This window comes from Chelmon rostratus, chromosome 12 (genome assembly GCF_017976325.1).
Source record: "Chelmon rostratus isolate fCheRos1 chromosome 12, fCheRos1.pri, whole genome shotgun sequence".
NCBI lineage: Eukaryota > Metazoa > Chordata > Actinopteri > Chaetodontiformes > Chaetodontidae > Chelmon > Chelmon rostratus.
This window is the reverse complement of record NC_055669.1, coordinates 21,769,754-21,785,287: the sequence shown is the minus strand read 5'-3', so window position 1 is coordinate 21,785,287 and position 15,534 is coordinate 21,769,754. Positions and strand designations below refer to the sequence as shown.

General features: G+C 45.4%; 1 protein-coding gene across 2 annotated transcripts; it reads right to left on the bottom strand.

Annotated features, from left to right (window-relative positions):
- Window positions 1-187: 187 nt before the first annotated feature.
- LOC121614809 (vang-like protein 2) lies at window positions 188-15,041 on the bottom strand. 2 transcript variants are annotated; one of them, XM_041948893.1, is made up of 8 exons: window positions 14,976-15,041; window positions 6,627-6,979; window positions 5,440-5,563; window positions 4,645-5,252; window positions 3,719-3,852; window positions 3,401-3,536; window positions 2,856-3,099; window positions 188-2,634 (listed from the first exon to the last, which is right to left on the bottom strand). In XM_041948893.1, the coding sequence occupies exons 2-8, from the start codon at window positions 6,695-6,697 to the stop codon at window positions 2,374-2,376; spliced, it is 1,578 nt and encodes a 525-aa protein (XP_041804827.1). In that variant the 5' UTR covers window positions 6,698-6,979; window positions 14,976-15,041; the 3' UTR covers window positions 188-2,373. The 2 variants fall into 2 exon arrangements, with proteins under 2 accessions (XP_041804827.1, XP_041804828.1); XM_041948894.1 differs by lacking the exon at window positions 14,976-15,041 and adding an exon at window positions 14,376-14,958.
- Between the last annotated feature and the right edge of the window lie 493 nt (window positions 15,042-15,534).

The window sequence follows — 15,534 nt, the reverse complement described above, 5'->3', positions numbered from 1 at the left end:
CCTCTAAAACTCTTGCGAAAAACACTCTGCTCATATTAAGTGTCTGAACGCGTCTGATGAGAACGAAATCTTTTAAAACAGAAAGCAGAAGCTGTCTGTGACAACATCCCAAAACCAGAAATATCAAGACGCAGACGGTCAACATCCAGCACCCAAAAATAAGTGACAAGAAGAGCACATGTAAGGAATAAATGGTTTAATAATGGAAAAATGCCTAACACACTATACAAGCTACAGTTACCAAAAGGAAGAAAATACAAGACAAATCTACATTTTTTTACAAGCCACTTGTTTTACAAAAGTAAAAACATTCAGAAAATTGCATCATCATAACTTAGGCACCTTCAAAATGATAGAAAACAAATTATTATAAAAACCTTTTGGAGCCCGAAATAACTCTAGCATGCATCTTTTAAAAAAACATCTGCATTCCCGATCACTCGGGCGAAATGTCACACACGTCGGACCTGGTGTTTGGACAGTTTTTTTTTAGAAATTAAAGGTCTTTTTAGACTGTGTTTTCACTGGAAAGACAAACAGCTGCGTTGTGGCTCAACATACTGCAGGTAGATACAACAGAGGGGCTCAAGTCTCAACATCGGGCGGGTTTTAGCGTTACAGTAAGTTTTCAGGACCTGGAGAAGGAGTCAGTGTGAGGTGAGGCGTGCCTGGTCGCTGGTCCTCCACATGTGGAGAGTAAGGCTGTGGGATGGAGGCGGCGTGCTCACGGCGCCTGTTTCAGCTCGTGGCACAAGGCGAGGCGGTGAGACGCTACGGCTGCAGAGAGGAGTTACAATCACACGTCTGGTTTGGGAGTTTTGTTGAAATGCATAAAAACACAAAAAACCAGAGAAGTCAGCTTGTAGTTTGACTACAGCTGCCTGTTCAGGACTGACTGTGCACATTGTTAAATAGACCACGACCCCGTTTACACCTGGTGTTAACACGTGATCAGTATCTGGATAATGACATCTGATCACAGGCCTTTGCATTTACCCCCAAGTCTACTGCTTGACCCAATTCTGCATTGTGGTGGGACAGAAATGTGCAAATCAGGTAGCTGGAGCTCTGCGAAAGTTAACAAACATGACCAACAAACCTCAACTGACCTGTTTTTATAAATACATTATATTAGACTGTGGTCAATAAACATGTCTCAGATGCAGATCGCAGATGGAGTTGCTCAGTTGTCGTAGAGATAAATGTGTGGTAGAGATCCTGTATGCTTCTTATTCTCAATAAATCCTGTGAAAAGACAAAAGCAATGGCCAATCCAAAGCCTGATATAAAACTATTCCATTTTAAATTAATCCAGCTCATACCTCCTTATACCTGTTGCTGTAAAATACTGAGCGGCTTAAAATCGTGGCCAGAAAAAACATTATTTACTCCTGTTATAGTCCCGTTTTCTAAAAACTGCACTGTCCAGATGTTTTAGGGTGCGTTAGGAGTGAATGTATCTAGAGACAGACTGACACATCGTAGGTTTTCTGGTCTTTTCATGGGATCTGTGCTTTAACATCCTGATCCAGATAAAATATGCAGACACAGACTGCATGTTAATAACAGGTGTAAAAGAGGTCTTTGTTTAGTCTTCTTGATAAACGTGTAACAGTAATAGTAAAAAATGCCAGTGTAGAATAAAACAAGAGCTGCATATTTAGACAGTTGTGAACACACAGAGTCTGGAGTAGCAACAGTTCAGGAATGTACTTCCATTTTTCTTTACGGTCCAATAAAAGGAAATTTTGGCCTTCAGGCCGCAGAGAAGCCACGTGTTAATTCAATGCACATAATGCTACATTCTGTAAGTTAAAAAAACAAACAAAAAAAAAGTCACACCCTTTAGTATAAAAACAGTCCTGGTCTCTGACAGGGAACCAAAAGGCAGTGGTACACCAGCAGTCAGAGCTGAGCTCTGGGTCTGCTTTTAAGACACAAGAAAGAGGAAGTGACAGATCTGATGTAAACCCGCTCCTCTGGTGTTCATGTGTTGAGTCAGCACAGTAAAGTAGTCCAGTGGTTACAGCAAAAGAAGAGGCAAACAGAGAAAAAGTCCCCTTTAGAAAACAAGGTGGGTTTTTTTGCTTTGTTTTTACAGCGTGTTGAAAAAAACGTGACAACACAGAAAAAGAAGAAGTCAAGGCATCGAGTTAACTCCAGGTTCGGACAATCGTCGAGCTGATCACAGTCTGATATCAGAGCATCTGTGATGATCATTAGACAGGAAGGAGGATTCAGACCCTCCTCCCCTTGAAGGGTTTCTTTGTCACAGACGGGGGCAATGATTGGATGGGAGCGGGCCGCACGGCCTCCACGTGTCCCGCCGCAGGAGCGATCCGCCGGCGGCGAGCGCGAGGAGGGCGACGGCCTTCACACCGAGGTCTCCGACTGCAGCCTCATGACGAACTTGTGGCTCTTTGGGTCGATGAACTCCTCCCCGAGCCGCAAGAAGGGGAGCGGCGTCACCGTGACCACCAAGGAGAAGTCCAGGCGTCGCAGGGAGAAGACCAGACCCTGACGCAGGGCCGAGGTCACTGGCTCCTCGCTCACTAGAGTCCACTGGCGCCCCCTGCCATTCTGCTGCTGGTACTGCATGGTGGGGCCTGGGGAGAGGTACCGCTCCAGGAAAGCCTGACAGAATGCAGCAGGTTAATTATCAGGGAAAAACTGGAATACAGGTTTTACAGGTACAGTATCTTTGTTGCTGTTAAACTATATTAATATATGTAGAGTTTATGCAACAAAAGTGTGTCAACAGCTCTGCTCTCGGCTCCCAGGACACATTTCTATCAACACTTCCTAAAGACTTCACTTCACAAGGCAAGCAAGTTCTGCTCCTCTTTATGTTTTACCTTCGGCGTCATGTTGTGTGTGATGCAGAACTGCAGATGTGTGAGGATGCTCTCCATGCTGTGGAAGGCCTGCTGCCGGGTGGTCCGCAGGTATTTCTGCATGGCCCGCGCCATCGGGGCGAAGATAGCCTGAGCCGCCTCCCGAGGGTCCATCACCTCCCGAGGGTGTTTGGGGGACGAGGCGACCTCGTCTTCGTGGAGACGCTTGATGTGCGTGAAGGCCTCCTCCACCGCCACGACCAGCCTGGAAGGATGAGAACAAGCAGAGTTCAAAGGAATGTAAACCCTGATTAGCTGCTACACGAAATTGTTTCCCTCTGGAATCCTTAGCGTCTCTACTCGGGGGTCGCAAATCAGGGCTGAATTCTCGCGTGATCTCGTAAGGTCACATGATTCTGTTAACCACATTCTGACGTGACTTGAGAGCAACAGTTGGTGGTGGTGATGCTGGTTTGCAAAATACCAGCAAACAGTGTTTTGTCAGCTGTTTGAAATAAAAGATAAGTACGTGGGTTGTGTTTGAAAGAAAGGAATATCTGTCTGACCTGGCCTTGCGTTTGCGGATCCTGCGATCCATCTCGGCCTCCTCGTAGTAAAACTCGTTGTGGGAGTTGTCTCTCCTCCGGGCAGCGGCAGCTATCATGGCCCTGGACTGGCCTGTGGAGTTGTTGGTGGTGTTTTCTAAAGGCAACACATGCAGGAGGAGGAATTAGCAGACTGCATTTCAAACCTTTCATGTGAGGTGATCAAAGCTAATGACCTCCAGCTGCTTCAGTATACACTGAACGTCTCATCTGGTCCTGATGCAGACCAACAAATGACAACTGATAAAAAAAGATGGCTGAGAAAACGGCTGTATTTACCGTCCAGAGAGTAAACCTTGAAGCCGGTCATCTTCTTGGACAGGATGGACTTGGGCAGGTTGAGCAGTGCAGGGTTGTAGACGGGGAAGTCGTTGTAATAACGGTCCAACACCCAGACAGCTGCCCGCTGGATACTGAAACACAGCGTGTCAATCATCAGAGCTGCAGCGCTGCACAAAGACGGGCTGCACGATAAGAACAGCTAACAGTGCTACAGGTGCAAAAAGACTGAGCCCTGAAAGCTGCAGGCTCACTGTGTGTCTGCTGCTTTTTGCCAATTTAAAGTCTGTTTGGAAAATACACCACTGAGCCAAATAATCCCCTGACACGACGAGAGGCTTAAAATGGGGCTTGTGCTATTATCTGATCTCGAGGTCGCGACTTGAAGAGGGAATTTAGGGTCAACACCTCTATTACCTTCCAGTTTTTTGCTTATATTCTGATATTTCTGCGTTTATTCAAATTGGCAGGTAGGAAATCTGGGGCCAGGTTTTATTCCAGCGTAGAAAAACTGAACACTGCACTGAGGACAGGAGGAGCAGAGAGCTAATGGGGCCCCAGCAGCTAATTTCTTTAGTAGGTTACATATGACTTAGTCTAATGATAGTCTCATAGCCAATTTCACCATAAAACTAATTTTCAGGCAGATTTTTGTGTCCTCGTGCATCAAGAAGCTGTGATTTTTTTGTGATTTTTATATAATATTCACAACTGACATATCATTTGCACTACCTGTACATGTGAACACAGGAGGCATGGAACAGAAGTGCATGAGGTGCACACATGCATTTCAGAGAACTTTGGTTCCTAAATGTTAAACCAGAATAAGGTATCTCTGCCTGATGGCACAGACTGTGGCATTCAGTGGTAGCATTGAAAAAAAGCTACGACTGCAGCAGCGAGGACTCTGCTGCAATCTCACTAACCTCAGGTGGCCCACGTTGTAGAACTTGCTGGCCCCATCCGTGCTCCGGACCACCTTGAGGCAAAAGGCCGGCTGCAGGTGCCGGACCTCCAGCAGCACCAGAGCCAGGTACTGTATGAAGAGCAGGGCGTCCACCAGCGAGGCGGCGTACTCCACGATCCCCCTGTAGTCCCGCTCCCTGGGCTCCAGCACCCGCACGCCGTAGAACAACCAGTACGACGCCACGAACAGGAACACCAGCACCATCAGCAGGCAGCGGAAAACAAAGAAGCGCGGCAGCGTGGCGCGAGGAGGCCGGAGGAACAGCGCCCAGGAGGAGATGAGCAGGACCAGGAGCTTGAAGGCCAGGGAGACGTAGAGGCCTTCGCAGGGCGTGCCGCAGGGCTCGAGGGCCTCACGCCACAGGACCTGCGGGAGGATGAGGAAGGCTAAAGGCGTGACCAGGGCGAAGAAGCTCAGGCAGCCTCCCAGAGCCGGGCCGACGAAGCGCTTGCACTCCAGCGGAGTCGACTCCTCCAGATCTTTGGTGACGCGGGTCAGGTCCTCGTTGGAGATGCTGTGCTCTGAGGTGCCGGTGACGACCGTGGTGGTCTCGCCCCAGTTATCATCCTGTCAGACAAATGTGTGACAATTCATGTGTGTTTAGGGTTCATTTCAAAATCCTGAATGCTGAATATAGAGGGGACTGAAGCCTATTTATACTCCTAATATTCTTCATAGGCATCAAAACCACATTCCAGAGGCCCCATTAACACACGGCAGATTAATAAACTGTGCAGAAAGCGGTGTGACTGACCCTGTCATCCCCGCGGGTCGACTCTGCATCCAGCAGCGGCTCCCCAGGAGTCTGGATGGTGACCGATTTGTCTCCACGACTGCTGCTGTCCCGGCTCTTGGAGCGGTGACGATCCCTCCGATCCCTGGAAGACAAACGGCAGAGTTATGGGATGGGTGGCCGTTATTACTCTCCTCTCGCTGCGATGGATGGATGGTTTGATGCAGCGTGTTCAGGGTGTGTTTTCATTTATCAATCAGCTTTAGTCGATATTTACTCGACAGACTTTCACAAAAAGAGGACACATGCTTGCATCCTGCTACTTCAGGTTTGGTCCAGATGCTGTCGCTGTCCTGTGAAAACCACGTATCTCCAAAATGTAAAAAATAAGCCTTATTTCTGCTATGTGGCAATAAATTGCTAACATAATCCAACGTGGCTTCAAGCAGTTGATTTCACTAAAGAAGTGGGAGACCTGTCTAAAACCACAAAGGACCACTTCCTCTTTCAGTTTTCAAGTTTGGAGATACATGGTTGCCTTTTGATTAAAAAAAAAAAAACCCTCAAGATTTACAAAAAGGTAAATTCTCACTGTGGCGCCAGTTGTGTTGTGGGTGCAAAAATGTAAAAATATAGATTTTGAGACATATTGTACTGCAAAAAGTGAAATCACACTGCAAAAAGTGAAATCTAAGTTAACAGGCAGTTGTTATGTTCAAGCATTTCACATGTTTCAAGCTTTTTGTCCTTAATTAATGCTTTTACTGTGGCTCTTTGAGACTACAGATTTTTGATCTGTAAAATCTTGGTATGTGAAATGTTACTGTTCTGTTGGCAGATAATTTTGCTTATTTTAAGTAATATTTGCTCCATTTTATTGCTCTTTTTTCTTGTTTTTGAGAGCTGACTTTTTGCAGTGTGTGGACTTCAATCCTTTAAACTTGCCAACAGTAAGAAAATTGAGGACGTCAGACCAAAAAGACACTGAGCACATGATTTATGCAAATTTTACAAGCTTGAGTTAAAGAATATGTGCTTTTTGGTAACAAGCTAAACTGGCAGCCTGTGCATACTGATGCTGCTCTTCATTGGGTGAGAATAATGGTTCCCATCGATGGAAACAAACATAGAGGAAAAAAGCACTGAAGGAACTTGAACACACGGCAACAAGAGAGAGTCGAGGTTAAAGCGACCTGCGCTGCATCTACCTGTGCTTGCGGGAGCTTCTGGAGTGGGAGGACTTGTATGAGTAGCCCGAGTACTGCGACTCGTTGTCCATGTCTCGGGTCGGCGGTGAGCGGGCTTTACGAGCCCCGCCTCCTCCTCCTCCCCCCGTGCCGCGCTGCTCGCCCACTCCTCCCAGCTGGCTCTTGCGCTCGGAGATGGACTTGGTGGAGAGAGCGAGGGGCAGCTTGAGCAGGTCAACCTTACTCCTGAGGGAATCTATCTTGGAGGCCGATGGGGAGGGAGCAGGAGAAGGGAGGCGAAGATCAGGGGAGGCTTCAGAGAGGAGAAGGGGGGCAGGAGAGTCGCAGCAGGGGACAGCAGAGGTGGCTGTGATCTGAAAGAGATGAGCAAAGAGAGAGCGATTGTTAAAACTCTGAAATACTCGGGAGATTATGGCGCACGCAGCTCAGTCAGCGACTCTGAACATTTATACACGTTAAAAGGACGGACATCACTAAACACACACAGGAGGCTTCGCATGCAGCCGTTCTTGATGAGCTTCCTGCCTTCCTGCCTAGCAGCTATCGCACCAACCATCCACATGGATGCACTCCAAAAGCTCCCAGGGGTCTATTCTGAGCCTCCTTTTTAATAATATGCACTGTGGGTTTGGTATAATCTACAAGATAAACATCAATTGGAAACACTGCCTTCAGATCAGGCATCCTCATTCAAAGAGCTTCATTTAAAACTTGACTGACACAACATCCTCCTCTTACACATGAAAAGTTGACTCTGTTTACCTGTGGAATGTTCCAAACAGGTGTTTTTGGAGCGTTCCACCACTTTCCCAGTGTTTTGTTGCTCCAGGCTCAACTTGTTTGAAACGTGTTGCTATCAAAATGATAAATGATCAAATTAAAAATTAAAGAAATTGTAACTATAATTTTAGGGCTAAATCAATACTCTGAGCTGATGCTGTCCTTCTACTACATATTGTCGAATCAGGTAATGTCATCTACTATTGATCTGTTTGAGGTTCCTCCTTCATCATCTTTGCATAGTTTATTTCTTCATTAGATGGTCTGCTTGTTCTTCTAACATGACTTAAATTCGGGGTGAAACCAATTTACATTATTGATGTTTTGTCCAGCTAACAGCCCAAAATCCAAATATTTTTTAATACAGAGAAAAACAGCAAAACCTCACACTAGCAGAGCAGGAACAAACAAATGTTTGGCTTTTGTTATGTGAAAAATCAAACTAATCTGCCAAATGTTTCAGCTCACAAAAACGACAATTTCCAGGCGTGAAAACTGGCCAAATTAGAAGCATCTGCACAGAAAACAGGCTCTCAAAGACCACGAGGACCAGCATCAGGTTTCAGGAGGGTGTAACAGTCAGTTTGATAAATACAATGTAAAATGACCTTTTAAATTTCCAGTCAATCTCTGTGGGCGTCTCACAAAGGCACACTGAGCGCTGTGATCAGCTAACACACATTAACCCTCGAAACTGAGCCTTTCATCTCAGCTCTGTGCTCTTATGTCACGTCTTACAGGCCTCCGCCGAGGTTAATCATCACACGACGGCATGTTCCCTCGCCAGGAAGGCAGCTTTAGCCGCCGTTAGCTCGGACACAATGGCAGCCATATTGGATTACTGTGTTTTCACAAAACTTGTTTGCCCTCTCCCTCCCTCTCGCCGTCTCACATTCCCTCCCGCACTCCCCTCGTCCCCCGGGAAACAGGGCCTCACTGCTGCCATGGCGATGAAAGAGGGTGTTCAGCTGGACGGGGATTGGAGGTTGACAGTTGCCGTGGAAACCTGACCTTACGCCGCCCTCTGCCACTCCGTTCTCCACGCCGCCGAAAAATCGCCAAAATAAAAGTGTTGACATGACGGATGTCGGGCTGTCATATGCTGGTTAATTGATAAAGGGCGGCTGCAGCTCGCTGGCTTTGATTGGCTCTCTGGTGGAAATGGAGGGGGACGTCAGCAGCCATCAGGGTCCTGATTTAACTCAATGTGGTTTTTCTGCTCCATCGTGTTTGAAATCCACTTCCCTTCAAGGCATTTCTGCGAGTTTGTCCTCCTCTCGCACTCCTTTGTCTTACAGTCTTTCATTTAGGATTCGTCTTCGGAGGAAGCGCCGCGAGTCTGGATCCCTGCAGCCATGTGAATTCTCAACAACGTGCCTATTCCAAGCCACAGAACTCAAATGACTAACAGCCTCTTCCTGGTGTATCATCACAAGCTTTTATCTGCAGTAATGGCAGAGGAATGAGCATCTTTATGTGCAGAGTCGTGCGGTGCAGAAATTGTCCTGTTTCACGCTGATCACATGATCTCCCTGCAACAGCGAGGAATCTGCCCTCTAAGCGTCATGCAACATGAGCAAGTTGTGTGACATTAAACTAAAAAAGTACATTTAAGAAAGTTCAGTGGCAGACGCATCTCGAGACCAGACAGTCGCTGCAGATTCACATGAAGTTTAAGCAACAAGCCACATATTTTTAGACAGTAAACAAAATCTAAACAGTGTTTTTATCTACTGGCTGTGGAAGTTTAGCTGGAACATGTCCTTCGTTGGCCAAAATAACAATCTGAATTCATCACCGGCCTTACTGTTCAGCCCGCCACTTCATAAAAATAGCAATTACGGTAATGCTGTCCTCATTTCAAAGCAATTACACCACGAGATGAGTCACTCTGAAACGATGAGCGGCACTCACTGATCCTGTAAACTCAGATCACAGCAGCTGATTTGCTGCTATACCGACTATCACACGTGAGATAAGGCAATTGCAGTGAACGCTCTTTTTAGTTTTAGAGGCACGAGCGTGTAGAAAGTTTACCTCATTAGCTGTAGCAACCATAGCTAAAGCCCTGCAAGGCCCATGTGTATCCACAGGTCTTTGAGATCAGAAGGGACCATGATTAGAAGTCTAAATGACCGCTGAAGGTGCAAGACAAACATGTTGGGCAGAGCAAATATCGCAGTGATAACTACTGTTTGTTATGGGCTCGGTGCTAGAGGCAAAAGTCATTCAAGTCAAAGGAGATGTGTGAGAAACATTTAGCACAACAGAAGGGCCGTCAGCAAAGGCAAGGGGGTTCAACCTCTGAGGAGCATAAATACACAAAATTAACAAGCACTCACAGTAAAGGCTTTGTGAAACAGTGAGAGACATCTTTTTTTACATACACATGGAGTGAAAAGCATATGAAGAGTGGTTTGGGTCAAGCCAACATCCAACTCCAAAAGAAACAAAAGCTTGAATAGACAAAAGAAGCTGGTTTGTAATTTTAGCCTAGCATCAGCTAGCAGGGCAGGAGAGCTAAAATCTACTGTATATCACAAACTGTCACATTTACCTTAATGACAAAAAATAAGACAATTTGGTAAATCAGATAAGAAAGATTTCCTTTCTAATGTCAGTCTGCTTATGATGTGATTTAGTCCTGAATGGCCAGTGACTGGATTTTGGGCTGATTTGATTGGTTGTCACAGCAGCTCTTTTCAGTTTAATTTAATACAATTGAAACCAATTTTTTCTACCAGTTTTACATGAAGCTCCATTAGTTAATAATGTTTAGGACTAGTCCGCCGATAGTTGTTTATGTCAAGTCAAGTCTGAATGAAAGTGACCCTGATGATGTCACAGCGATGTCATTGGGGTTACCTCAGCTTTGGCTCAGAGATTTAAAATTTCTAACAAGAAGTCTCTGTTACAAACGAGAGAAGTGGAGCTGAAGAGATGTGTGCGTGTTAACCGGGCAGAACGGGTCTTATAGAGGAATGTTCAGCTGCATTATGGGAAATGTAGGATCCAGTGATTTTGGAGCTTGAGCCTGCCTTGATTTTGACCCTTCACTGGAGGAGCCCTTTAAGGAATAGTTTGATATTGAGAGAAATATGGTTATTTGCTTTCCTGCCGTTAGATGAGAAGATCTGTACCACTCTTGTGTCTGTATAGTAAATATGTAGTTTGAGCTAGCAGCCGATTAGCTTAGCTTTGCATTAAGAGTGGAAACAGGGGAAACAGCTAGCCTGCCTCTGTCCAAAGGTAACAAAATAAATCAGCAACTCTAAGTCACTAATTAACACATTATATCTTGTTTGTTTGATCCATACAAAAATCAACTCGTTACTTTCAGTATTGGGCAGGATCAGTTGCCAGGGAAACCGCTAAAAAGCCAAGTGCTAAAACCTCCCTTATGGATTAAACAAATGTGACGTAGCGTGTTAACTTAGAGCTGCTGCTGCTGGGACTGTGTTACCTTTTGACAGAGTCAGGCAGGTCAGCTTCCCCCATTTCCAGTCTTTATGCTAAGCTAAGCTAACAGGCTGCTGACTGTAGCTTTATATGTATGGCATGAACATGAGAGTGGTGTCGTTCTTCTAGTCTGACTCTCAGCAAGATGGCAAACAAGCGTAAAATGTCAAACTATTGCTTTAACTGAATGTGCGTCATAATAACAGCGATTCAATACATTCAGTTAATGATCCAGTTCTGCAGCTTAACCTTTAATTACACAAGACAAAACTTCACCACTGAATGTCCAACATTTCTTTTCTTCAGCAGGATCTCTTACTCTGATCCTGGAGCAGCACCGGGTTAAACATTTACTACACAACACGAGACGAGCCTGTCTGCCTTCAGCCCGCCTGTCTCTCTCTCTGTCAGCCTGTTAGTGAGAATATGACACAACACTTGATCTACAGAGGTGTGGTCCAGGATCGGGATGGATAAGGTTTCCTATTCATCCCAGTGTCCTATGGCCTACTTAATGAGCCTCACCAGGACTCTTCTGACCGACCGAAGTGAAATTAACGCGCAGAGTAAAAAGGTAAGAGCTTTCTCCAACAACAGGCCGGTGCAGTCGTCTGTGTAGGTGTGTGGTCTGAGATTAAACGTGATGATGTCGGGCCAAAAGAGAAACTGAAGCCATTTTATATCATAAACCGACAGCAGACACAAGCTAAGCTGCTTGTTAGCGGATGCTTCCTTATTATAAGATCCCTTCTGGACAAGGCTGCAAAGCCAGTATTTGAGAAATCCTGAGGTCAAACGTCTAAAGTCCTCCATAACAACCCCACCCACCTAAGAAATCTCGGACTAGCTGGCAACCAAACTCTGTCAAGTGTTTAAGAAAAAATAAAATCCAATTTAACGTTTCAACATGGCCTTGAATCTAATTTCTCTACACACAGTACGATTTTATCTAAAAGTGGTTATTATCATTATAGTCGTGAGAAAGTCATGATTAGGGCCAGGTACGGGTGCTGCAGTACATTTTTCGATTCTCCCAAGCGAGAGGCAAAAACAAAAACTCGGGGACTGACAACTGGCACTGAATCAGACAGTTTATAGTCTGTTTGTCAGTCCGTTTATATATCCATTGATCAGATATGGCCTGATTTATGTGCTAACTTGGCTCATTTTAGTGTTCTTGTTTGATGCATTTTAGAAGCTTGGTTTCTTTTTTAAATGAAAATGTTAATATTTTTCAAAATAAGATATCCAAAAAAGCATTGTTTTGGTATTTCTAATAAAACTAGGTACTGCACTGGCACCGGTGTAGAAACATTTGAAATGATATACCCAGCCTGAAAGATAATTTAGCTTTTAAAGTGTATTCACACATACTAGAGTTACTGGTATATCTAATTTCTGTCATAAATCCCTTTATTTGGTGTTTTTAATGATGCCTCCTATGCATTGCGTAAAGCACTCTGAATTGCTTTTGTGCAAAAATATGGCACATAAATAAACTCAACAAGTTCTTCCTGCTCAATAAATTAGTCAAACCATCAATTACGACCGATTAAAGAAACTGAAATGAATCAGGAACTTTGCCGTAAACATGCAGCTCGAGCCACATTACGTTTAACACAAGCAGATGTGGGATTTTACAACCTCTTTTTTCCCAAAGGCAAAAAGAAATCAAGCTGTCATCAAACATTCAGGCTGCTGGCGCGGAGACAGCAGCTGTCAGGGTGGAGAAGCAATCTGGGCCATCTCTGAAATGACCAGCTCCACTCAACAGCCATTTGAGGCCTGATATACCAACTGTGAAAATAAGCGTGCACACACCCGGGGTCCTGCAGGGGAAGAGGCTCAGCACTGTACCAGGGCCACACACACACACACACATACACACACACACACACACACACACACACACACAGAGTGCTGACCACCACCCACTGCTGCCTGCGACGACATCAGTAAAACCAGGGAAAAACAAGACAACTGCTACTGTCAACCTTTGTGCACACATGGCCAGCAAACCGGAGCAGGTGTGTGTGTGTGCGTGTGTGTGTGTGTGTGTGTGAGTACAAATCTAACAGGATATGGTTGAATAAACAGGCCTGTCCTCTGCTCAGCGCTGTGATTCAAAGAGAACCCTGCATACAATCTGTCTTCATATCCAAACAAAGCATTAAGAAGACAGGAGGTGGCTCAATGAGCTGAGATCAGATGGATGTGGTTCAGATACAGGACTCTGGTGCATTAGACAGTCTGGGACGCATGGATCTTAAATAAAAAAATTCAAAACGCGTTAAAGGGCCGGTTCAGCAATATTTACCCTACAGCGGCGTCGAGTCATGCAGATAGATCCGCTACAGGACCATCACGAAGCAGCAATCCGATGTGTGGGTCAAAGCATTTCAAATGACTCAACAACACCACATCGATTGTTAGCTGCCAGGTTCACATCTTCAGCAATACCATACAACAGATGTAATTACAGATGTGAGGCTGCAATTCTTCCTGAGAAATAAAAACATTATATTGTTTGTTTGTAATGTAATAAGTTACTATTTTCTGCCATTTCCAACACTCATAGACACTGAACAGCTGTTCTCATCTCAGCAACGCTTGTTGATCTTCATCTTCATCGTCCTTTTAGCTGTCAGTAAACTACACCAAACCAAAACGAAGGGGTGAAATTCAGCTTTCTGTGATTTGGGTGAACTGACCCTTTTTCAGCCTACACACAGACATTCTGACTGCTGCTGAAACATCAGTCGATGGGTGGATTTGCAGATAAACCACGCTGATCAATTTTTAACCAATTGTCAAGCCAAAATGTCTCAACATTTACCGGCTCCAGCTCCTCTAATGTGAGGATTTGAAGCTTTTATCCGTTTTACGTCACTGATAATTTAATAGAATTTGGTTTAAGGCTTCTGATTGGACACTTAGGACTCTCGCTCTCGTTTTCTGACATTTTATTGACTTCATTAAACAGAAAATAAAGTCAGTTATTTTACTGGATGGTATTACAAATTAGTGTTTCATTGCATCGAAACCTTTGCAGTGAACTGGCTGTACTTGGTGTTTCTTAATCCTCTGTGGCATCATTGTGATGTTACACTAAAAATCTTGTTACAGTCAATTTACACTGGCTCTCTGATACTTTATGGTGTTTCTGTGCCCTGTTCCATCCCTATAACAGTCCCACTGGAAGCTGTTTGTAGTTACTGCAGTACTTCCACTCTAATGAGTATTTAAAGCGGAATGTAGAGTTTTTCTCGCAAATAAAGCCCTGACTCGGGTTTTCTCTATAAAATAAAGAGCAGCAGGTCTATAAAGGAAATCAGGGCCTGTTGCTGCTGCAGCAACATTACACCGCTTCAGTTTGAATTTGAACGGCGCAACCACGTACAAGCCACATTTTAGCTCCAGTGGATGAAGCAACATGGATCAGGAGTCAAGCTGCATCCATAATTCAACAATACTGCACACGCACAAAAGGCTACCAGGAGGCTAACTTACTGTGAGGAACCCGGAGCATTCAGGGCGACCAGAAAGAGTTGTGCGACCTAGAAAATGGAAAAGGAGGGTGTTGGAGCGGCGCAGGACAATGGGAGACTCCCAGGCCCCACCGGTCGCGTCCTGATGCCAAATTATCCCGAATGCTTGTTCCCGTTCTTCCCCCTTTCCTTTTCCAGACGGGACGCCCTCACAGTAAATGAATGGACGCACTCAAATCCCCAACCAGGGCCAACATTCACCACCTTCGGCCTACAACCGAGCTGGACGCGATCGCCGCTTCCATGCGCATCTCCCCGGATCATTCAGTCCTGTGGAAACGTTCCCGAACGCAACGCTCGTCCTCCCACGTTTGAAATCGGCCCGCAGAGCTACGTGGCCTCTGTGGGAACAACAATAGGGCCGATGAGGGTCCTAAACTTCCCTGCGGTTTCAAAAAAAGAAAAAGGCGACCATCGCGTCCTGTCGACTATTGTTTGGGGAAACCGGAGATCTCCGGCGCCCCGAATCGTCCCCTCTCTCCCCGCGTTACAGCAGCGCACACGCACCCGAACCACCACCGGCAGCATTTCGAGACATTTTCCACACAAATATACTACTTACTTATTCCAGATTGTCCATTCAGGTATTTTCTCACTTTCCACTTTCTTTCCACTCAGCCGTAGCTCCGTGCGCCCCGCCTCCGCTCCACTTTGGCCCCTCCTCCGCTGGCCCCTGGGGGAGCAGGCCTGAGAGACGGTGAGGTGCAGCCACAGCACATCCACCGCCGCTGCAATGCCTCTGAGAGAAGATCCGGCCAGTAGGATGTGGCAAAGTGAACGGATCCGTACCAAGGAGAGTTTTGGAGCTGCGGATGGGAAAATCCTGCAAAACCATCAACACCATCATCATCATCATCATCATCAAACTGCTGTTGAATGCAGTCTGACTCTGCGGGACTGCGAGGAAGCATTTGTTCAGACCTGCTGCATTTAAACACATGTACATACAGAGTTTGGATATAAATGAATAAAAGAAATGTTGAAGCCTGACACTGTTCTGTTTATGAATGCAAGTTCTTATTTTCCTGCTTTTCTTTGATACAATTTGATGGTTTATTTCCTGATCTCGTGTCATATGTGACACTACTTAGCAAAATGCAATGGCTTTTAACAGGGAAGTG

What these genes read in the sequence shown, in the direction of transcription:
- LOC121614809 (XM_041948893.1), bottom strand. Translation starts at nt 6,697, where the DNA reads ATGGACAACGAGTCGCAGTACTCGGGCTACTCATACAAGTCCTCCCAC. An exon ending in CAAGGTTTACTCTCTGGACG is followed by an intron (nt 3,537 to 3,718) that starts GTAAATACAGCC and finishes TGTTGCCTTTAG; the next exon opens with AAAACACCACCAACAACTCC. An exon ending in CACACAACATGACGCCGAAG is followed by an intron (nt 2,635 to 2,855) that starts GTAAAACATAAA and finishes GCATTCTGTCAG; the next exon opens with GCTTTCCTGGAGCGGTACCT.